Here is a 24,789-nt window from a genome sequence, read left to right as displayed (position 1 = left end):
TAATCTGCAGAACATTAAAAATGACAGAAATTCAGTTCTTAAGGCATTTAACAATACTTTCAGCACATTCAGTTGTACAGAACATAAATCCATTTAATCTTGAAGATACCACGTAATGACACTACATATCAGTGATCACAAAAAACAAGAACAGTTTGGGACCTTTCTACATAAACTACAACTTCAATACAATTTAATACTGTTGAAGTACTGCATTGTGAATCGATCTGAGCCTTGCTGTACAGTGCTCTTAGGCCCTGATCCTACATCACTGCAGTCACTGGAAGTCCTTCCATTGACTTCAACGGGTACAGGACCAGGCTCTTGGTCACCTGAACAAACTTGACTAACAAACTGCTTATTGGAAATAAGAGCGCTGTGGATTTCAAATGGTATTTCTGACAGCATGCAGATTACTGAAAAATGTTTAAAAAGCCAGGTTCAGACAATCTTCTATATACACAAAAGTCCATCTGTCGCAGACAGGCAACTATAACTCAGATTCATGAGCTTGCCCTAGTTTTTGGTAGTGTCCTGCACACTTCTAATAATTAAAAAATAAACATAAAAAAATAGTCGCCACAATGGTTTTACATCACTCCAACTTGTACCAGGATGCAATCTCTTCTTGCTACTTCCAGTACTGTTCTTTTCACTGTTGCTTTTCAAATGCAAAAACCAAGTAAATACCTATGAAAGAAGAGAGTATTTAAAATTTGCATTACTTCTTGCTCTCCAAAGGTTTCAAACATAAAGACAAACATTTCCCGCTCTCCTAAGCTGTTGCAGAACAAATTCTATTTATTAAAAGAAACTGCACCAATGGCTACCCCATCAATTACCATTTCTTATTACAGCAAATTTTTAAAAGCAACTTTTAGTCTTGCACCCGCAACTTTTTGTATGCAAAAACCCACGTCTCCATTCAAACATGTTTTTGTATTTAAGAGGCTGGGTTGGATTTCTTCTGAAAGCGTGACCCCAAATTTAAGATATAAAATATGAATCTAGAATGAAATGCAAAGTAGTAATAAATAAGTATTTTAAATGCAGTTAGTAACATACTATTATCTGCTTAATGCAGGCGTGGGCAAACTTTTTGGCCTGAGGGCCTCATCTGGGTATAGAAATTATATGATGGACCATGAATGCTCACAAAATTGGGGGTTGGGGTTCGGGAAGGGGCGAGGACTCTGGCTGGGAGTGTGGGCTCTGGGATGGGGCCAGAAATGAGGAGGTTGGGGTGCAGGAGGGAGCTCCAGGGTGGGGCAGGGGTGTGGGTGAGGGCTCCGGCTGGGGGTGCAGGCTCTGGGGATGAGGGCCTTGGGGCGTCGGAGCGTCCTCCGGGCTGGGACTGAGGGGTTCGGAGGGTGGGAGGAGGATCAGGGCTGGGGCAGAGGGCTGGGACCCGGGGGAGTGGCTCAGGGGTGCAGGCGCTGGGTAGCGCTTACCTTAAGCGGCTCCTGGAAGCAGCAGCAGGTCCCCCCTCCAGCTCCTACACAGAGGTGCGGCCAAGTGACTCTGATCCACATGCTGCCCCCACTCCAAGCACTGCCCCTGCAACTCCCATTTGCCACAGTTCCCAGCCTATGGGAGCTGCGGGGGCAGTGCTTGGAGTGGGGGCAGCATGCAGAGCAGAGCTCCCTGGCTACCCCTATGCATAGGGGCTGGAGGTGGGACATGCCGCTGCTTCTGGGAGCTGCAAAAAAAGAGTGGCCCCCGACCCTGCTCCCTGGCTGGACCACAGCAAGCCTCAGACCCTGCCCCTCAATGGGAGTTCGAGGGCAGGATTAAAAACCGCTGGCAGACCCTAGTTTGCTCACCCCCAGCTTCATGCAACGTTAATTGCAGTTAAACATTCACATTTCATTACCAGAGTGCTTGACATGCCACCTTAACTCTGCTCCCCCTTTATGTATGAGGGGCAGTCTTTAAATTCACGATCACAATTTCTTAGATTTATAGGTGCACATAAGGTAATACACAACCCTAAATGTAAAGACTTATTTATATATAGTGGGGCAGAATTAAGTTTGTATGTTCAACTCTGTACAATTAAAAATAATGAAATCTGACTAAAATCCAAAAGATAAGAAGAATTGAAGTTTGCTAATTTTAAAAAAGCAAGATCTGAAAACATACTGCTGAGTAGGAGTAGGACTTTACAGCTGCTAGCTAGCATTTTATCAACTGCAAGATGTACCTTCAGTGCAGTCTCGACTAGAGTGACACTCCTCAGAAATATTTAATTTGGCATGTAATCGAAGAAAGCTATATGGGACAGTGAAACCTGTGGAGATCCTTATGTTTTATAGTAGCAGAGACTTCATTTATTGTGTCAGAAAGTGCTGCAAGACCAAACAGAATCCGATTTGACAGTCCTTATCGGCTTCCAGTTGGCATCAAATGTATTTGTTTATGATAAGATGAGTCATTGCTAGAAGGTTGCTCAATCTATACAGTAAGCCTGAATGCCTTTTCCAGCAGTGAAACAAAATGTTATTCTTTTTAATTTGATCAAGCTATGACTACATCCTACTCCTTATAGGCACTATTCCTCAATCTCTAATGGAAAAAGAAACAATTACTTTACAAAAATGTGAAAACCCACATTTATGAGATTATAATTGTTACTGAAAAGAAATTATAAGAGTTATCCATGTTTTCCCTTTACAACTGGACTGATGTATGTTATCTAAAAAGGAGACAGTCAAAGTAAGAGAACATCAGTTTGGGTTGTACAACCAAAGCACTAAAAAGAGTAAAGAATTATTTGAAGAAAATTAAGTCACCTGCTCCATATGAGAAAAACCGTGACCCAAGACTGTATGAAAACTCATGTGATAAATAGGGACTTTTTTTTTTTTTAAAACACACTTCTGAGGATGCCAACACGTACCAAACTCTGGAAGAACATTAACCTGATAACATATGGCTTTTTGTCTTCCATAAGTTATATGAAAACTGTGTCTCTCGGAAGGAAATATTTTTTCCAACCAACTTCTTTTCTTCTTTGGAAAGCATTTCAGAAGGAAAAAAAAATCAATCTTTGAAGATTTTCTAAATCACAAAATTTTAATGACCTCTCTAAAAACATTTAGAATGTATGTGACAAAGTTGTATTATTTAAAAAACCCTACATATCATCACAGATTGTATCCTCAGTCACCCTCAGATTCATCATTTATTCCTAAACTGTTTGTGTATGAAGTATACTGACTACTGAGAAAAGTAATATGCGATATCAACAGCCCTCAAGAAAATAATCGGGTTTGCTTGATAATTGCTTACTAATTTTTACTTGGTTCTTTAATTCACCTCAAAAAGGCAAAGCTTCTATTTTATTAAAATTTTACTGCACGATCAGAAAAAAAGCCTGTGCTAAACTGAGGTACAAGGTAAGACCAAATCCATCGGTCTTCAGAGTTTCCATTCCATCTTTGGTCCATAAAAAGTCTTCTCCCAAACTATGCATTTATTCCTCAAAGTTTTGAGCATTGTAAACTGCTTCAGTTAAGTATATTCACATTGAAACGCAGTTATAGGGAACTAAATCCATATTTAAGCACCTAAATAAAAAGGAATCTGATTTTCAAAACTATTGAACACAAACAAAAATGGGTACCTTTTATTTAGTGCTTAACTTTAGGTCACCAAGTTTGAAAGTATCTGTTTAATTGTCATACTCATGCACAATGTCCAAGGAAGTCATGTTATTTATTAAACAGTTTTGGTAAGCAATAGTATTCGAACTTTGCAAATAGTACTTACTTGTTGCTTCCCATTCAGATTTACTCAAGGTTCCCTTTAAAGAAATTGACAATAAGGCACAAATCACAAATGGAGTATGATGAAATATAAATCAAACATTCCCCTAAATCATGAATAGTTTAAGCAGTTAGTAACAAAAATATTAGTTGAGGAAACCGAGCAGCTTTTTCTTTACCTAGGTGATAAATTAACCTATCAACTACTACTAAGGGCATTTCTTTTTCAGTCCTCTGCAGGTTTGAGAGAATAGTTTAGCTAACTCTTTTATTCAAGTTTTCCCCCTTGATATAGGGTTTTATGTTACACTATCACTACATTTTTACTATAAAGATCAGACCTTTATTTAAATATATCAATAAGAGTGGATAAACAAGTGCTTGAAAAATAATCTCAGTCTAAAGGGAAGAATGTTTCAACCTATGACTTACATTCTACATGGATATGCTACCCTTTACTGTGAAGGACAATTAAACGTCAGGTCTCTCGTGGAAGAGAGTGTATTTGTCATTCTAAACTATGGTTGTTTCTTTGAAGAACATAGTAGGTTTTCCATCTAAATTTTAACATTGATTTTTATAAAATTGCATATGTCATTAAATAAATTAGCTACTAAGACCCTGATTTTCTGAACACTTAGGTATGTACTTTATTTTAATTCCATTGAAGTCAATGTAATTCTTCATCTACATAAAGTTAAGCAAATGCCTAAGTGTTTGCAAGACTAGACCCTAGGTATCACTGAGCACACTTTGCTTCTGACAAGATTCTATCACTTGGGGGCGTGGGGGAAGGAGACTTACCAGAGGTAACTTTGGTTTGCCATCTTTCATGAGCTTTTCTGCATGCTCATAATCATCAGGTTTATCGGAGACAAGTTTGGAATTATCATTTGCAGGATATGGCTGAAGAAAAGATACAAGTTACTATATTAAAAAAAAAAAAAAAAATCTAGCCAAGAAACATGTGAACCAAAAAAGGTGTCTCCTAAATAAGGGTAGGCCTACACTGCAATTGAAAATAGGCTTGTGCCATCTGACTTGGGCTTATGGGGTTCAGGCTAAGGGGCTGTTTAATTGCAGTGTAGACATTCAGGCTCAGGCTGGAGCCCAGGCTCAAGCCCAAACATCTACACCACAATTAAACAGCCCCTTAGACTGAGTTCCACAAGCGCAAGTCAGCTGGAACAAGCCAGCCATGGGTTTTCAATTACACTGTAGGCATACCCTAAAAGAGGCCTTAAAGGGAACTCAATACCTATGAAAAAAGTCAATCTGCAGTTAGTTATTTTGATGCCTACCATTAGATAGCCAAGCCTGAAGATTTAGTCTCATTATTTATTTTTTGGGGAAAAAAATTTAAACCAATTTTTATGCTCAGGCAGATTCATACAAAATCCTATTTAATTACTTCAAACAGTGAACCAGAATTGACGAGCACTTACTGCAGAAAAGTGATAGATATGTATCTCGATCTATAGAGCTTATCGATCACATTCACTATTGTAAGACTGTCCCATCACTGTTTTGTAATAGGGTAGAACTGGTAAGATTGAAGTGGCTCCTGAACTGTTTGCTCCAAGTACTGGAAATGAAGTCCTATGCAATTCTGAAGTTATAAAAATAGATGAATGTTCAAAACATCAAAAATGAGACATGACACAGCTATCATTTTAAACAAAGTTACCTATTAGATTTTTAAAATAGATTTAGTACTTGTGAAAGAGTCTAGATACTGGAGAGTGATTTTTACTTATTTACAGTTTAGCTGTAGGACAGGTACCAATACAAGTTCCTGCACACTGCCAGGGCAACACACCATAGTCCTGTTCTGAAGGGGAAGCCTCTAGATCAGCACACGAATTACCCATAAAGGCCCAATGCTAGAAAAGGTACATCTACAGTACAAAATTATGTCAACCTATGTTACATCGACATACAGCCACCGCAGTCATTAAATCGCTTTTGCAAGTCCACACTACATTCCTTGTGTCGGCGGTGTGTGGCCTCACCAGTAGCACTTGCACCGATTTACTGTTGGTCTGGGGCATTGTTGAACGGCAACAATAGACATAAGCAATGCAGTGTCTACACTGACACTGTGTCAACCTAACTATATCAACCTAAGCGCTATCCCTCTTGCAGAGGTGGAGTTAAGTCATCATAGCAGGCAAGTTACATCAGCAGGAGTGACATTTTAGTGTAGATGTTTATAGAGTTAAGTTGCTGTAAGCTGCCTTACGTCAACCTAATTCTGTAGTGTAGACCAGGGCTTTGTCTAGTATACTATCACGGCTGTCAACTTGGATGGGCATCAGTCATCATGTTAAAAAAAAAGTCTACGAACCCATAACAAACTATCATCATTTCACACAAGCCATCACAAAAGTTTATATTGCATCTGTAACACACTATAATTTATATAGTATTTACATCTTCAAAGTTTGTCCTTTCTTGATGCTGCCATTGCTAAAACCTTGCTTCTGACCTCAAATATTGTAGCATCCTTTTTACTTTGATAGTTAATCCAAAATACTGTGGCAAACCCATATTCTTCTTTCTACTCCGATCCCTTTCCCCATCCTTGAATCCTTTCATTAGCTTCCTTGCAAAATTAACCTCCCATCCTTGTCTTCAGTTTTCAACACATCTTTGTCCCTGTTTATACATCTTTAATCTTGTTTCCTCTTATTCTCAACTCTTGCTTTTCATTCTGCTCACCCTAAGCTTTCTGCTCTTCCGGTTTAAGCAAATTCTCTCCTGACAGATTATGGCTAGGTCTTCACTAACCACAAAAAGGTGTGCTTTTATCATGGTGTAATTAATGCTGGTTAGCTATTCTGCTGTATAAAACATAGTGGAGACAAGGCCCTTTAGTTTTACTGCAATGTAAACTAGGCAAGGTCAACCATAGTCAGGAGTGTGTGTATAATGCTAACCTCTCCGGGTTTGGAAAACTGCCTGAAGCTGCAGAAGAGACACACAGTACCTGTCCCTTGGGGGAACCAAAAGTGTAAGTAAGACGTTGAGGGTAAAAGATTACTGCTGGATATAAGGCTAGTTATGGATTTACATTTAAAAGTATAATTGTCCTGTATATACAAAGTATTTTTACATACCTAATTCAATTCTTGTTCTGTTTTCTAACAGGTTTCTTGCACATAAAAAAGGTAATTCTATAACAGGCAACAGCAAGTCCTTCTATTCCATTTCTTACTCTTGTTTATAAAGGAGCATTGAACCACTCTTTACAATGAACAGTTAATTATATAGCACCAGATATTACAAATACACACACACACACACACACACACACACACACAGATGAGCCAATTCAATGCAAAGCACAAGTGTGTTAAACCTGGTAAATGGAAAATACAAGTATAATGTGCACAGTTGCCTAGTAACCTAATATAAAAACTTGTCCTCAACAGAAAATACTTATTAGTATTTCATTTAGCTACAAAATTTAGAAGATTAACTGCTTTCAGCAGCATGCCATAGGAACTATTTGGCTCCTACAATGCCAGCACTTGAATACTAGTCATAAATTTACTGCCCAAAGCTATTGCTAAAGTAGATCAACCCCAACAAGATGCAAAACACAATTTAAATGAAAGAATGAGTTTTTTTTAAATCAGCATTTTTATATTTACCTCCAAAGCCTGCATTCGCTTTAACAGCATTTTATTTTCCTCATCCTTAATCTTTTCTTCATAGAATTCCCGAAATGTCATTTTGTAGACTAGTTTCATGCCATATTTTTTTGCCATTCTGTGAAAATAAGTGATCCAAAAATTATTGTAGAGATATTTTTAAAGCAACAAAAGCCTGAGTTTATCACAGTTGATAGTTTGGAACACAGGGACACCATATGGTCTTCAGTAGGACTGCAATCTCTAAGTTTATATATTTATGGCTTTTATTAGAAAGGCTGGAAAAGTCCACATTGCCATCAAATATCCATTTTCAAGGAGTTATAATGTCATCAAAAATTCTCTGCTCTAAACCTGGGTATAAATATTTCTGACTTGGACAGAGCAATTTATATTTCCCTGAAACACCAAAGTTTTAATGAAAATCTGAATTTGCCGTCTAAAACTTTTTTTTTTTTTTGCATTATGTTCCTGCATCAAAATCAGCTACTATGACCCTTTGAACCCATGAAGAGTTTTATCAACTTAAATGGGATTCTGCCCAGGTGTATACTAACAGAACCTAATACTGGGGCTGGGCCTATAGGTATCAGGGGCCTTTTCCCTAATTATTAGTTTATTTGTATTACCATAATGCCTAGGAGCCCTCATTATGGACCAGGACTCCATTGTACTACGCTCAGCACAGAGAGAACAAAAAGGGAGTCCCTTCCCCAATAAAGTATAAGACAAGAAACAACAGATAGATATAGACAGGGAATACTAGGAAACAATGAGACAATATTGGTCACCATAATAGGAACTAGTATTAGCATACCAGCAGCCTAACTGTTAAGTTTGAGGCATCACTGCAAAGACGAGACCTTTAAGAAGGGATTTTAAGAATAATGAGGTAGCTTTGTGGGTGTTTACATGGATCTCCTCCCAAGAATGAAGGTGTTCATTTAAGAAATTAACAAGTGGGCAATGAAGGCTGGCATTACTGGCCAATCAGCAGGACCTGACATTTCAATAGTAAATGATAGATTACTGATAGGATAGGGATAGGCCATGAAGGGCCTTGAAAGTGAACACAAACATCTAATGTTTGATATGAGAAAGGGAAGCCAGTGAAGTGATGCAAAGAGAGAAGTTACGTGGTCAAGGCAGTGGGCTAGAATAATATCGTTTGCAATAGCATTCTAAATGGATAGGAGTGGGCAAGATCGCATCTGTCAAGGCTAGAAAAAAGAATGTTGCAGTAATGGAGATTGAGATGGTGAGAACCTGGACAAGCTGTGTGGATGGACAGGAAAGGCTGTATTTTACAGGTAAGAGAATCTATAAGACTGAGATAGAGCCTAGATCCAACGATCTAGAAAGGTCTGAGTTAAAGATGAAGCACTAATTATGGGCACGGCAACAAGCAAGATGGTTGTGCTTCAGATGACAGTTAGATATTCACAAGACAGAGGCCAAGATTTCATTTTGGACAAAAGGATGACGGTCCGGAGGGAAGAGATCGATCTGAGAGCTGTCTACACAGAGAGAATAGCTGAGTTTGTGCTGCAGGTGAGATTATCCAAACTGTAAAGAAAGAAGAGAAAGAGACCAATGACAGAGCCTTGTGGAAGCCAGACAAAGTTGGTGGGGAGGGTAAGGTGGACACACTGAAGGACTTCCTGAAGGAGCAATTAAAGAAGTAGGAAAAGAACCAGAAGAGGACAGAGTAACAGAAATCAAGGGACAGGAAGAGCACGATTGATGGTGCAAAGGCCACTGACAGGTGGAGGATGAAGAGTACTGGTTCTGAGCTTCGCCTAGGAAATCATCATTGAAGACTTTGGCAAGAGCCTTTTCAGTGGAGTGCAAGGGGCAGCTATTAGACTGGAGAGAGTCTGGGATGGAACTGGAGGAGAGAAACTACTGACCGCAATTGTAGATAACATTTTCGATTAGCTTAGGCCTTGTCTACGCTACAGGGGGAGATCGATCGATCTAAGTAATGTAGCTGAAGTAAACGTACTTAGATACACTTACTGGGGGGTCCACAGTATGCTATGTCGACGGGAGATGCTCTCTCGTCGACTCCCCTCTCACTTCTCGTTCAGGTGGAGTACAGAAGTCAACAGGAGAGCGATCTGCGGTCGGTTTAGTGGGTCTTCACTAGACCCGCTAAAATCAACCACCAACACATCAACCGCCATGCGTCCTCCTCCAGTAAGTGTAGACAAGCCCTCAAACACGAAAGGGAGATGGGACAGTAGTTGGAGAGACAAATGGTGTCAAGTGTGGCATGTTTTATCTCTTTTAGGTTTAAGATAGGAGAGGTTGAAGCATGCTTGTATTATGAGCAGAAAGAGCAAGAGGTTAAGGAGAAAAAGTGGGAGGAGATAAGTATGGGTGTGAGGGAGATCAGGAGACGGGATGGGTTCAGTACACAAAGTGGAGATGTTACAGGAGGAGACAAAGGAGAAAGAAGAGAATGTGGGAAGAAAAGGCAATCTGAGGGCAGAGGAAGGTCACATTGTCTTTTGTCAATTTTTGAAACTTTAGTGTTAGATTTTTTAAAAAATCTGTTTCATACATAACGAAACAACTTTTAATTAAAATTCATTTTGTATATATGTATAAATAACCCACACACACACCCCAAGTTAGCTGAAAGTGAGATTTTTTAGCTAGATGCATATTTATATATCCCCAAACACATACTATAGAGCACTGTTTCTCAACCACCAGTCTGTGGAAGCCTCCTGGGTCCCTGAGATTTCACTGACACAGTTTAGGAAGACAGGAAGTCAGTTCCTGGTATCAAATAGTTGAGACACACTGCTGGAGTATATATTATTTCAGAGAAGAAAAAATTGGGTTTTTACCTTCTTTAGCTTCATTATGATTTAATAAGATGGCCCGAAAGAGCCAACCTGGATTATATCCCATTTCACAATTATCCCCAATAATAAGATTTCTGTAGGACAGACTATGCCTTCATTGACTCCCATGCAACCCTATTGCCCGCAACTAGTTGTGCTTTAGTAAGCAATTATATCAATAGGCTAACGAGGTTGAACAGAATCCCCAGCATTCTTAGATATGTTGGCTCTACGAGCCTAACAGTAGCAATTTTTTTTTATTTTATCCACATATATCACATAGGCAGAAGATCTGTTCAGTAAGATGGTGCCCTTTTAGTGACACTTTTCAGAGCAGAAATGCTCCCTGAGGGGTGAAATCCTACCCCCAATGAGTGAAACAGTTTTATACTGACTTCAACGAAGCTAGGATTTCTCCCCAAGTTTCTTAGCTTTTTAAGAAACAGCAGCAGGGGAAAGGAGTTCATACTGAGCCACAACTGGAATTGGTAGGGTCCTGGTTAAAAACCATGGAGGCCTTAAAATAGCTGGCAGCACAGCATGACCAATTTACAAATACCATAAAGTTTTAGCTATCTGATCAAGACTCTGAAACACTGTTTTACACCAGCATCTTAATTTGGGGCTACCACTTAGGATCTGAAGACAGATATTTTATTCCAAGAACGTTCGCTACCCATACACCAAATATGAACCAGATTTGAGAGAATACTAATAAAACGTTTTAAGGAGCATAACCTGATATTACAGTAATGCCTGGTGGTAGATTTCTGGTAGACATGTGCTCATACAATTCTTCAAAATTTGATTACATAAATGAAGTCAAAAGTAAACTTACTCTATCAGTAAAGGAAAATAAACCAAGAACTCAGGGACATCAACAACTCCTTCCAAGTTAAAGTCATACTTGCAGCCAAACAGGGGATACTCCCCCTTCTTCTGAAACTGTACCGTGTACACATCATTCCCAAATGAATCAGTTTCTGAAGCTTCAAGTCGTTTTCTATATAAAGATATATAAAAAGAGTAATAAATGATAAATAAGCTATTATTACCATTTTTCAGATAAAGAAACTAAAGAGAGGTACAAGGACCTTCGACAAGGTCACAGAAGGACACAGTCCATTCCAGTGCCCTAGTCTCTGTACCACACTGTCTCCCTTAATAAATTTAACCATCAATTAAGACTAATATAAAAACATGGGAATGAAAAAGTTTTTATTCAAATTTCAACAGTCTGAAGATAACATTCAAAGGGGTTAAGAATTAGATAACCATGGAAACTGAACTCTCTTATCCTGTAGAAGCAGGTCAGGGTTAGAAGTAGGCAGATTCAAAGGTGTCAGAGGAAGCTTGCAGCTACAGCCCACATTGTACTTGTTTTGTCACCAATTAAATCAATACAGAAGCATTACGTCCTAGGAAGTGTAGTACCCTTAGGGCATACCTCCCTAAAGATGAGGGTGGGTGCAATCTGCTCCATTTTATTCAAGTTACTATACGTCTGACTCTCCTAGCAAGTAGGCAACACAGGCCCTCAGCTGGAAAGATTTTGCTGTAAAATACATCAAGGGCACCCAAAGAGTGACCCTCCTTTAAATCTGATAACATTTCATACAATTTTAAAAATTAATAGAATGAATAGCACTTACACAAGCTCAAAGCTATTTGGAGTTGTGCCAATAAAATACCCTCCAGGACAGAGATTCCCGCAAGCATTTTTAAGCATCATGTCAGCCTGCTCATATGTCTCAAATGAGTAATGGTAAACAAATTGACAGCTGCATATGTCAAAGCACATTTGTGGATCACTGTAACTGTCAGACAGAAGTTCCTGAAATGGATTAAAAAAGAGTTACGAGACATATACCAAAGGCTGCAGAAAAAAAAAAGTGGTTTGTGTTAATCTTCCAGCAATGCATGCCAATCCTAGAATACAAGTACTTGAAAGAAAAATAGTAAAGTTTATTTCCCTCTGCCCTCAGCAAATTCAGGCATGAACTACTGCTTGGTAGAAGGAGAAATAAGATGAAATAAGAAAGCCCATTTCTACTTAAGAAACCATATACTGCATTCCAAAGCCACCAGAATACATTTATACATCACTTCAAAATTGTAATTTTTCTCACTTTAAAAAAAAAATCTGTGAATTAACTGGCTCATCAAATTTCAGAAGCCAAAATAATGTGGCTATTAAGTTACAACTTTTAGTTTCCAAAATAAATTCTAGTATTGTTGCTGAAAGTTCAGCTGCAAGTGAATTATGGCAAATTTTATTAAAACGAATTTTCGGTTACAAAATTTGTAGATATTTATACATGTTTTTGTGCTTTTTAAATAAAAACAGCAAGATAAGTGACTTCAGTTTTGAAAGAATAGATTAGCTGCTTTTTAATCTTTGAAATACAATTTACTAGGTTAAAAAAATCAAGGTATCATCTAAAATTTTCATCGTTTTTGATCACGCGGTTTTGTTGCATGCACGCCCTTTCCCCACTGACCCAATTAACCTGCGATTGTTAGACTGAGCCCTTGGAATTTGAGTCAGACTGGTCTTTCCACAGGCCCTGCTACAAGAGACCAAAGCTGTGAAAAGTTATCAAAATAAGTTTTAAAAATAAGCAATATGGAAAATAAAAATGCTATTAGAAAACTTCACCTAATAGGCTGCATTTCAGTAGCATTAAGAATCATTTAGGAGCAAGAGGACTAAATAAAGTCAGAAAGTCTTCCACATTTGTTCTGGGGGTCGGAAAGAACACAGGCCCATCAACACAAAGTTTTATAACTTCCCTAGTGGCTATGTACCAACAATTAGCAAAATTTGGGGAATGATATGACCCCACTAGTTAGTGAGGAAATTGAAAGGACACCTTTGGTAGGTGAAAGATGTATTCAGCCTTTCAAGAGTACATTACAAAACAACAAAAGAGTTTGTCGGAACTAGTTTAATCTTATTTTATAAGCAACTGCTTGTTAACTTATATATATAGTTCTAATGATTAATTTAGGGCTTTTCCACATAGAGACTCAGCCCTGGTCTACACTGGGGGGAGAGGTCGATCTAAGATACGCAACTTCAGCTACGCAAATAGCATAGCTGAAGTCGGCATATCTTAGGTCGACTTACCTGGCCGTGAGGACGGCGGCGAGGCGACCGCTACCGCTCCCCCGTCGACTCCGCTTCCGCCTCTCGCGAGCTGGAGTTCCGCAGTCAAGGGGGAGCGCGTTCGGGGATCGATTTATCGCAGACTGGCGGGTACTGAAGACCTGCCCTCAGTGTATAGCAAGCTAGGGTGTAAAATCTACAGCACACTAACCTGCTGTGTGCTCAGTGGCCAAGGTGCACTATGGAATGAGTGTGAGGCAGCAGAGTCCACATAGCCAACTGGTGCACTGTACATTTACACCCCCATCTTGCCACACATTAAGTTTCCATATAGGCAAGCCTTTAGTGCAGGGGTGGGCAAACTACAGCCCACGGGCCGGATCCCATCTGCCACCCATTTAAATCCGGCCCTCGAGCTCCTGCTGGGGAGCAGGGTCTGGGGCTTGCCCGACTCCGGAGCTCCAACCAGGGATCAGGGTCAGGGGCCGCTCCGCACAGTTCCCAGAAGCGGCAGCATGTCCCCCATCCAGCTCTTATGTGTAGGGGCAGCCAGGGGGCTCTGCACATGGCCCCCTCCCCAAGCGAGGTCCCCACGGCTCCCGTTGACCAGGAACCGGGTCAATGGCAGCTGCAGGGGCAGTGCCTGCAGACGGGAAAAACACAGCAGAGCTGCCTGGCCCCGCCTCTGTGTAGGAGCCGAATGGGGGGGGCATGCCACTGTTTCCAGGAACCACTTGAGGTAAGCGCTGCATGTAGCCTGCACCCCTGAGCCAACGCCCCCCTCCACCCCAGCCCTCTGCCCTGATCTGCCTCCTACCCTCTCAACCCCTCGGTCCCACCCTCCTGCACCCCAAACCCCTCATCCCCATCCTAGAGCCCGTACGCTCAGCTGGAACCTGCACCCCCGACACACACACCCCCCACCCCAGCCCTGATTCCCCCTCCCATCCTCTGAACCCCTCGGTCCCAGCCCGGAGGGCCCTTCTGCATCCCAACCCCCTCATCCCCAACTCAACCACAGAGCCTGCACCCCCAGCCAGAGCCCTCCCCCTCCCCCCTGCACCCCAACCCCCTGCCCCAGCTCGGAGCCCTCTCCCACACCCTGAACTCATTTCTGGCCCCACCCCAGAGCCCTCACCCCCTCCCACACCCCAACCCCCAATTTCATGGGCATTCGTGGCCCACCATACCATTTCTATACCCAGGTGTGGTCCTTGGGCCAAAAAATTTGCCCACCCTTGCTTTAGTGTAACAATTCAACCTTAAATTAAAGTCTTCTCTCCTTGAAACACTCCTGAACTTTTACTCTAGTGACTTCCAACATTTATTCAAATAAGAATGCCAAGAAACTAGTTACAACACTAGGAATATATAAAGCAGAACAACTGTACCTTGGAGCTATCGGCTGTTATAAATTCTGCATTGAAAATGTATTCATTAGAACGACATCGGGCTTTCATGTCAGCATACCGCTGTTGGCACTGTTGCATGGAAACTTCAGCAATATCTATAAAAAAAATAAACTGCATACACAAACTTCTCTTCAGATAGATATGACTGGAGTGTGAGCAGATACCATAGTATGAGTAAAAGCTGGTTTTCAGTAGATGTGCTCCATTATGAAGTTTTATTTATACTTATGCAGATTACAAGGAACTAGGTACACTAACTTGTTACACACATACTTGGTACTAAAAATGGAAAAGAGTCAAACCAAACACACTTAATTGTATTCTACCCCCGATACATTCTGTGGAATTTGTATTTTACTGTAAGCTTTAATAAAAAAAATTTCTAGCCCTTACAGTTGTAGTGGAAACCTTCACAATGTGAAGAGACTGACGGATATAAAAATGATGCAGTGTTGTCTTCAAGAATTTGTAGAGAGCTCTAAACAGTTCTAAGGCCTTGTCTAGATCAGAAAAAAAAAAAAACAACACACTGTTGACATGGATGGGTATGGTTCAACTCTGTGGGTTTCTGAAGTGCTACTGAAGAAGGTTTCTCTTTCTTTACACGTGCAGATAAAAGGCACTTAGTTGAAATTACTGAGGAAATTCAGGGCTGATCTATGCTACAAAGTAGCTCAGGGCTCTGAAAATTACATCACGCATGGCATGAAATTTAAGTTGATCTAAGCCCTGATATAGAAACCACTGTAGTGTTTCTAATATAGACATACCCTCCCTGTCAGCAGAAAGAAATTTTTCTAGTGTAGACTACACCTAAGAGATGTGAACACCACAGGCATAACTGCTGACCAAGTAATGAGGACAATGAGACAGTTTTCAATACTATTAAGCCTGGTCTACAGTACACGGTTATTTCAGAATTAGCCGAGTTACCTCGGAATAAAGCTGGTTCCCGTCCACATGACCAACCAGTTTTTTTCAATTTAAAGGACTCTTTACTCCAAATTCTGTACTCCCACCTCAGCAAGTGGAGTAGCGCTAAAATCAAGATCGCAGTTCTGGGTTACAGGTACTGTGGACACAATTCGACGATATTGGCCTCTGGGAGCTATCCCAGAATGCTCCCTTGTGACCACTCTGGACAACACTCTGAACTCTGATGCACTAGCCAGGTAGGCAGTAAAAGCCCCAGGAACTTTTGAATTTCCTGTTTGGTCACCATCAGCACAGTCCACCATCACAGGCAACCACGCAGTCCCGGATTCGCAGACGAGCTCCAGCATAGTCCAAACATGAGGTACTGGATCTCACTGCATGTTGGGGAGACGAATCTGTTATGGCAGAACTACATTCCAAAAAAAAAAAAAAAAAAAAAAAAAAAAAAGGAACACAAATACGTATGCTAAAGTCTCCAGGGCCATGACAGAAAGAGGCTACTCCAGGGACACAGAACAGTGTCGTACAAAAAAAATCAAGGAGCTCAGGCAAGCGTACCAAAAAGCCACAGAGACGAATGGATGCTCTGGGTCACAGCCCATACATGCTGCTTCTACCATGAGCTGCATGCAATTATAGGGGGTGACGACACCACTACCCATGGACACCTGCAAGGGGGGAGTAGCACGGAGCGAGGAGGATGAGTTTTTGGAGGACAGTGCACAGGCGGCAAGTGGGGAATCTGTTTTTCCCCCTAGCCAGGAACTATTCTTAACGCTGGAGCGAATAGCCTCCCCCTACTCCCAAAGCATGCTCCCAGACCATGACCCTGGAGAATGCACTTCTGGTGAGTGAGAGCTTGATCGGAGCCACGCAGTGGTGGGGGGGAACCCAGTCGCGCTGGGCTGTTCATGTTTAGTTTACAGGCCTCATCCCTGCTCAGAGTCTCATCAGAGCCCTGCCGGGCGGGGGGGGCACGGGGCGCTTCATGAGCCATAGCATTAAGGGGTAGGCTGGGTCCCCGAGGATAACTATAGGCATTTCAACATCCCCATCAGTAATTTTCTGGTCTGGGAAGTAAGTTCCTTCCTGTAGCTGTTCAAACAGACCAGAGTTCCTGAAGATGAGAGCATCATGCACCTTTCCCGGCCATCCCATTTTGATGTCGGTGAAACATCCCTTGTGATCCACCAGTGCTTGCAGCACCATGGAAAAAGTACCCCTTGCGGTTTATGTACTGGCTGCCCCGGTGTTCCAGGGCCAAGATAGGGATATGCATTCCATGTATCGCCCCGCCGCAGTTAGGGAACCCCAGCGCATTAAAGCCATCCACAATGGCCTGCACATTTCCCAAAGTCAGCTGGTCAATGACTGTGTTGGCTACTTGCAGCACAGCAGCCCCCACAGTAGATTTCCCCACTCCAAACTGACTCCCGACTGACCAGTAGCTGTCGGGGGGTTGCAAGCTTCCACAGGGCTATAGCCACTCGCTTCTCAACTGTGAGGGCTGCTCTCATTTTGGTGTCTTTGCGCTTCAGGGCAGGGGACAGCAAGTCACAAAGTTCCATGAGAGTGGCCCTACGCATGCGAAAGTTTCTCAGCCACTGGGAATCATCCCATACCTGCAACGCTATGGGGTCCCACCAGTCTGTGCTCGTTTCCCGGGCCCAGAAACGGCGTTCCACAGCATGAACCTGGCCCAACAGCACCATGATCTCCCAATCGCCACATGCAGTGTCATCTGTGTCCACAACCTCATCACTATAGTAATCGTGCTGTCATCGCTTCCTTGCCCAGTTTTGCAGGTACTGCACATAGTGCTGGATAATGCGCGAGGTATTTACAATGGTCAAAACTGCAGCCGAGATCTGATCAGGCTCCATGGCTATGGCACCTGCATGGGTAATCCTCGAAAAAGGGTGCGAAACGTAGGAGAGCAGAGTGGCAGCGGAAGCTGTGCTGTTTGGTTCATGGTAGCCAAACAAAGGCTGAAAATGGTTGTCTTCTGTGGCTTTCGCGGAGGTGGGAGCCCAGGACAGACAACATGGAGAAGCTCGGAAGCATGGCAATAGCGGGAGAGCAGAGTTGGCGGCGGAAGCTGTGTTGCTCGGTTCACGATGGCCGAGTTGAGTTGGAGAGGTGGATTCATAGTATCAGGAGAGCAACAGTGCACCGTCTGCTAAAAGCAGTATGGCGTCTGCACGCCAAAAAGGTGTGAAACGATTGTCTGCCATAGCTTTCTGACAACACACACCCAGAAACACCCGCAAGAATGTTTTTGCCCCATCATGCACTGGGAGCTTAACCCAGAATTCCAATGGGTGGCGAGGACTGCAGGAACTGTGGGATAGCTACCCACAGTGCACCGCTCCGACATTCGATGCTAGCCTTGGTACTGTGGACGCAATCTGCCGAATTCACGCGCTTTAGTGGGGATACAGAAGACTGAATGTATAAAATAGCTTCCGAAAATTCGAATATAATAATTTCTAAATAATTTTGTACTGTACACGTACCCTTAATGTGCAGTTGTGTAACTGGTTTATACCATTATAGGAAGTGTGTACACAAATCAGCTAACTGAACATGCAAATGGCCAAAAACACCCAATGAGTGTAGAAAATAACTGTGGTCCTCAATATATCAAGAATAATTTCCCCCTCTTTATAAAATACATAACTATTAATAAAAGACTGTTACTATACAGAATTCTTTAAAATATATCAGATTTAAACAAAAATACTATTTAGATATGGCAAAAGGAATGAAGCAAGGGTTCAGTCAGTCAGATCCCAACTACTCCTCATAGCTAATTCTGCAGCAAAGGCAATTCCAACCCTGTGACAGATATCACAACAAACTGATAAAATAAAAGTTAGTCTTTTCCCTTGCACTGTAATTTTTCTCAGAATCTAAATTCTTTTTCCATCATAAAGATAGTTTTCAGGATAACACCAGTGCACCTGTTTTGCAGTGCTATATTGCCAGTATCTTCTTTTAAAACCTCCTTGATAAAATGCTCCAGTAACTGGAATGCAAATTGAAGATCAAGATTATACAACTTTGTATTATTAATTCTGTAATTAATGGTTGATTAATTTGATTCTGCAATTAAGTAGTGCAGACACCCTTAGTCACCATCTACACTGCAATTAAACACCCATAGCTGGCCTGTTGCAACTGACTTGGGCTCATGAGGCTCAGGCTAAGGGGCCATTTAATTACGGGGAGAAGTCTGGGCTCAGGCTACAGCCCAAGCTCTGGGACCCTCCCACCTCGCAGGGTCCTGGAATCCGGTCTGCAGCCCAAGTCCAAACGTCTATGCTACAATTAAACAGTTCTTTAGCCTGAGCCTGTGGGTTTTTAACTGCAGTGTAAATATATACTCAGTTTTTCATGGAGATTTTAAACAAACATTTTTACTCGATTCCCAACATTCACTTTGTATTTATGAGATAAATTTAATGATAACTGGATAGGAACACTAGGGACTTTCCCCTCTATTTATGCTAACAGTTTAACCAGGAACCATGATAAAATGAACATGATTAAAAAAAAGCCAGGGCAGAGCACGGAAATGAAGTTCCTTCACAGCAAGCATGGCATTTTTTGACATATCCAGAAAGAAAAAAAGCGAAGTGTGGTGTTCATGATACATACATACATTTCCACAGAACCTTTTGTACTGTCTCTAGAAAGTTACTTTGCCTTCTTACCTGTGCACACAAGTTTACTGATTTTGCCTTTTTTCCATTTAAGCAGGTCTCCACCTTTGCCACATCCCAGATCCAACACAGTGATATCTCGCTTCTTACGTCGTACCTTTTCTATAAATTCACCTGAAAAAGAGAAAGCACACATTCAACTGATAACAAAGCCTCTTTCATTGTACAAAGTTCCCTAAAGCACCAAAGTCTGATATTTCAGAATTTCAAAAATTTGAAGACTACATTAGAGTTCATAAAAAAATGGTTTGATTCGAGTTCTGTATACTTCTTTTCCTGAAGTGTTTTTTTTTTTTAAGAGAGTGGTTTTCTTTAAATACACGTTTTATCAATCTCAAAAGATTTGGAGGGGAAAAAAGGAATGAATGCTTCCTGGGCTGAATGTTGTGTGTGCAGCGTAAGCCAAGCCTTGGGAAGGAAGGGGTGTTTTATAGACAGAAAAAAGCAGTGTATTGCTTTGCTTAACACTGAGCCCAGAGGTGATTAAGAAGCAGGACTGATAAAATACAAAAGGAATCTCATCCAGAATGAGGCTGGGTATGAATTATGAGCATGAGAGAGCATTCTTTAATTAAAGTAGTGATGAGCTACCCTAGTGGGTCTAAAAACGCTACTGCAGTCCAAATCAGAAATGGGTGGAGAGTGGTGACAGAATATAGTAGTTTTTTTTTTTTGCCTGCCATCATATTGCAAATTTACACATTAGATTTGCTCTTTACTACCCAGTCTAAGTTTTAGTAAGCATTATAAGGACTCTCCTTTCCAAAGAGGATTTTTTATCCCATATGTGTTAGCTTGCATTTTTGAAAGGGGAATTTTATTTTGTTGCTTTTTATCCCTTGTATTACTCTGTCTAGGACCCTATATTATTTCTCTGCCCTAACTGGTGTTAGCATCTTATGCAAATTTCTTTAACGCTAGTTTTATTCCCAGTGCATTCACAAAGTTATTAATTAAACCTAGGCCCAATGTACAATGTTCCTTTTGGCACACCTGCAGACCCCTCCTCCTCAACTTGATACTTCACTACTTCTTACCCTTTGTTCATGGTCTTTTGGACAGTTTTTAATCTATGTTATAGAGCATGTACCCAAACAGATTTAAATTAATTCTGAGTAAGATTTCAAGAGACACTACATCAAATGCTTTATAATAATCTAATTACCACCTCTCACTGCTTTCATCCACTAATTTTTTTAGTGCTAAGACAAATGCTATCAAGTTTTTCCTGGAAAAATCTTTTCTTTATAAATCCCTGGCATTTATTTCCCATGGCTCTGCTATTCTTTATTTATTGATTTCTCTTAGTATTTGTTCCTTTACTTTACTCAAGTTTGAAGGTAGATTTATGGGAAAGGAAGTACCAGGCTCACTTTTGAAAGTTACTGCATTTTCTTTTCCCTCTAATATTTTGTAGTTTTTCTATACTTTTAAAAATTATTGATCATACAGCAAGTACATTTACTGTTTCCCTTTACACTCTGACAATCACTGTCTTCAAATGCTAAAAATATACATAGTATAAAATTATTCTGCATCTGAAGTAATAATACCTCTAAAGGAAAAGCTAATAAAAAATGAAATATTAGGACTTCTAGAGGACATTTTACAAGAACAGATTAACTTCTGAGAAACAAAGGTTCTGTTTGCATGCACATGTTCCTTGTGGGGGAGGGCAGAGGGTAGTGGGGAAACTACAACAAGCAGATTAGCTTCTAAACTTAATATATATCAAGTTTTCAGAAGCGTCAGCTGGTGTTTAATGTTTTAAACAACAACAACATTTGGCATGACCATAAATGTAAGAGAGTCTTATCAGAACTGGGACTCCCATTGTGCTAGATGCATAAAAGCACATAGGAAAAAGGAAGAAAGATCAATACCTTGAAAGCTTGCAATCAAATTTTAAAAGAGCTGAACCGAAACAATTTCCTCTGAGTAAAGATACATTGTACTGAACACGAGAAAGCAGAAAACATTTAGCTGCAGTCTTACCACCACCATGATTGTTTTGTGATGACCACAGGACATATTTGAATGTAACCAAAGAAAATAAGATACACTGCAATAAAGTGTAGTATAGTGACTAACTTTTCAAGTGAGGACAAAAGCAAGCAATAAAGGAGTCATACCAATGAGAAGACTCTTCATCCAGTTATTAAAATTTCTGAGGAAGAAAATGCGACTCTGGCTACGTTTTTCTAGTCCAACTTCTTGAAGTTCATTGTAATGTGCAGCTACAGTTTGTCCATGTCCTTCTTCCAAATGCTATACACAATGGAAAATAAGAGAATCAAACGAGAAAGTGTGAACACACTTCAGTGTTTAATTAAAAAGACTCATGTTGAGCACAGGTTTTTAAAACACATCAGAAGTAATGGCAGTTTACTGGCTTCATTTACAAAAGAATATTTCCCAACTCCTCCCTCGATCACTGTCCTGAGTTCTTTAATTCCAACCAAACAGGAGGACTCTATTTAATGCCTAACACCATTATTATTATTTATTATTATTATTAGTTATTTGTATTGCTGGAGCACCTAAGAGCCCTAGTCATAGACCAGGATCCCACTGTGCTAGACTCTGTACAAACAGAACTGGCCAAAGTGGTTCCTGCTCAGTGATTCAAGGCATCTCTTCACTGCAGAAAGATGGTTTAACTTCTTGAATGCTATTCCCAGTGTTCACTGAAAGAATCAATTTCATCCCAGTGAAGCCATGGATTTAAGGGCTGTATGTACATTCTCCAAGTTATTCCAAACTAGAACTTAAAAGAAGTTTAGTATCAGAAACCCATTTTGAATTCACAGCCTCAGGCTATGTCTAAATTACAGCTGCTGTAGCATTGTAGTACAGATGCTTCCTACATCAAAGGAAGTGACTTTTCCATCAAGACAGATAATCCATTTCTCTAACAGCTACTTCAACTCTGACAGCCACCTCTACATAGGGAGATCGGTTGAACTAAGTACATCACACAGAGTGCAAAATTTTTTTACAGTCCTGAACCACGTAGCAAGATCAACCTAGAAGTGTAGCCTAACCTCAGAAACCCTTTCTAAGTGTAGATCAAGAACAGATACATATGCACTGTTCATTTAATCCAACTGCCAGCTGGAGCCGGAGCCCCAGATCCTGCTCCCCAGCAGGAACTTGAGGGCCGGATTAAAACAGCTTGTGTGCTGGATCCGGCCCGTGGGCCATAGTTTGCCCACCCCGATTTAAAGTCTCATCGTTCTAATTACCACCTTTCTTCCCAGTTCCTTCAGTTCCAAGATAATTCTGTATACAGTTTTCAGACAACAGCAGCAGATGCTAAAATTAATTTTTATGTTAAGTGGATCATGAGACACTAGCTGCTAAAATCTTATAAACATACACTGTAAAAATGCTTGGTATAAATACTTTAAGGATCAATAAACTTCTCTAAACCCACACCCTGAAACAAAGATTTTAATCCCAGCCCACTGTTCAGACATAACTGAAAACAGATAATACTCACCAGTTTTCTAGGATGATCTTCAAATTCTGATTTTCTCTTTTTTGATGTGCTGTCCTCATGGTCACTAACATCTTCCTTTTCATTTCCAGCACAATACCCTTTACCTGAAGTTGTATTATTGTCATCCGAACTGACAACAGATTCGGCCTCTGAAGCTTTAGATGTTGTTCTATCTGCTTCCTCAACTAAGCTCTTTTCTAACTCTTGTTCTTCAACCCTGCTCGAATCAGACATGTTGCAGATTATTCTTCTTGTTGCTTGATCAAACAGGAATCAATGTTTTTTTCATCAATAAATTCTGTCAGAAAAATGAGATGACTTTCAGTTTACGCTTGTTCTCCCTTACATTATAAAAGCCCCATCATACCTAGTGCTTTTGATTAGTCAAAAGAGGGCAGCAGATTAAAAAGTAACATTTTAAATGTATTCAATTGGGTTTAACACAGATAACACCCAAGTTACCATATGAGTGTCTCTCTCTGTTCCAGTTTATTTTGTGCATTTGACAGGACTTTGTTACAGCTAGCTTCACTGTTTCACCTGAGCAGCTCTCCTGTTAGTGTGATTCTGTCACACAAAAGAGAGGGGAAAAAAATTAAAGTTAGGAAAATAAGGGGGTCAAAAGCAAGGGCTGGCAGAAAGGTCAGGGGCCTGTCTAGCCCAGGTAAGGGCCAGACACGCCTTTCCCCAGCAAACTAGATTTCAAGCTGACTTTTTCCAGAGTCTAAAGCCAGAAGGGACCATCAGCTCATCCACTGGGTAGCGAGGGTCACAGGGTCTCGCTCCGGACCCCCGGCTCTGGTCGGCTACCTAGGCCCAAGGCAGCCAGGTCACACCCCCCCCCCCCGCGTTCTGACCCGGTCCCAGCTACACTCGGGGAGTCTCACGTGCGGGTACCGGCCTCGCGCACGGCCGGCTGGCGTGAGCGGGCGCAAGGCCTAGGCCCGCGGCAGCAAAAGGGGAACTAGGGCGGGGCTCCGGGCGCCAAAGACCCGCCCCCGCGTGGAGTCAGACGCCCCGGTCTGTGACACACTCATCCCCACCCCCCTCTCCCGCGACCCCCCCGACCGGCAGACGAAAGTCTTGGGAGGTCACCTTCGGGAACCACGCGCCCCCCACCCCCGCACCCGACAACCTCCAAAGGGGCGGGGCGACGAGGATGGAACAGCTCCTTCTCTCCCGCAACGCCAGGGCCAGGCTCCGCCCCTTCGGCCCACCCCATCATCCCTGGGTCTCTCACTGCCCCGCCCCCTCCGCAGGGCGCACACAGACGCGAGCGCGAGCCCTACCCCGTCCCCCGGCAACAGCGCCCTCGCGCACCTCCCTCTTCGGCGTCCCACCGAACAAGCGACTGCGAGTCCTCGCCCTCACTGCGCCACTTTGCCCCGCCCCCTTCCTCCGCAGCGCGAGCGCAGCCCTGCGCCCTATCTCCTCCCCTGCGGCGCGCGCGGGAATGTGAGCGTCGGCCCCGCCCCCAAACTTCCCGCTCTGCGGAAAGCAAATGACCGAGCCGCGGAGACGCCGCGGGCACAAGGAAGCTGTTTTCTGAAGGGACGCTTCGCGCTCCATGCTGCGAACCCGGCCAGTAGCCCCCATCCACGCGCGGCTCCTCAGGACCGAGGAACCGGCCTGAGGCTCTGCGCAGCGCTCACCAAGCCAGGCTTTTCGCCATTCTGTTTGCGGAAGTGACGCACAGAGAATGCGTTGAGTTGTTTATGTCATTTCCGGTGGGGGGGGGAGAAGGAGGATGAGAGACCCGCAGTGGGGCACCAATTGCGCACGCGCTTACGTGAGTCCTCTCCAGTCTAGAGCGCATCTGAAGGGAGG

General features: G+C 42.0%; 1 protein-coding gene across 8 annotated transcripts; it reads right to left on the bottom strand.

Annotated features, from left to right (window-relative positions):
- Positions 1 to 22: 22 nt before the first annotated feature.
- RNMT (RNA guanine-7 methyltransferase) lies at positions 23 to 24,691 on the bottom strand. 8 transcript variants are annotated; one of them, XM_074944687.1, is made up of 12 exons: positions 24,615 to 24,682; positions 23,425 to 23,529; positions 22,963 to 23,260; positions 21,593 to 21,728; positions 19,452 to 19,574; positions 14,779 to 14,894; positions 11,931 to 12,112; positions 11,117 to 11,281; positions 7,424 to 7,541; positions 4,572 to 4,673; positions 3,772 to 3,805; positions 26 to 690 (listed from the first exon to the last, which is right to left on the bottom strand). In XM_074944687.1, exons 3-12 carry the CDS (start codon positions 23,194 to 23,196, stop codon positions 653 to 655), a joined length of 1,248 nt encoding a protein of 415 aa, XP_074800788.1. In that variant the 5' UTR covers positions 23,197 to 23,260; positions 23,425 to 23,529; positions 24,615 to 24,682; the 3' UTR covers positions 26 to 652. The 8 variants fall into 8 exon arrangements, with proteins under 8 accessions (XP_074800795.1, XP_074800794.1, XP_074800788.1 ...); XM_074944689.1 differs by lacking the exon at positions 24,615 to 24,682 and adding an exon at positions 24,283 to 24,436; XM_074944688.1 differs by lacking the exon at positions 24,615 to 24,682 and adding an exon at positions 24,252 to 24,395.
- Positions 24,692 to 24,789: the final 98 nt, after the last annotated feature.

The sequence above is a fragment of the Natator depressus genome, chromosome 2 (assembly GCF_965152275.1).
Source record: "Natator depressus isolate rNatDep1 chromosome 2, rNatDep2.hap1, whole genome shotgun sequence".
NCBI classification, from domain to species: Eukaryota; Metazoa; Chordata; order Testudines; family Cheloniidae; genus Natator; species Natator depressus.
This window is presented reverse-complemented; position numbering and strand designations above follow the sequence as displayed.

Coding starts and splice junctions, on each gene's coding strand:
- RNMT (XM_074944693.1), bottom strand. CDS start 23,196: ATGTCTGATTCGAGCAGGGTTGAAGAACAAGAGTTAGAAAAGAGCTTA. Junction 14,895..19,451: donor CAGTAAACTTGTGTGCACAG/GTAAGAAGGCAA, acceptor TTTTTTTTATAG/ATATTGCTGAAGTTTCCATG. Junction 691..3,771: donor ATCTGAATGGGAAGCAACAA/GTAAGTACTATT, acceptor CTTCTTTCATAG/GTATTTACTTGGTTTTTGCA.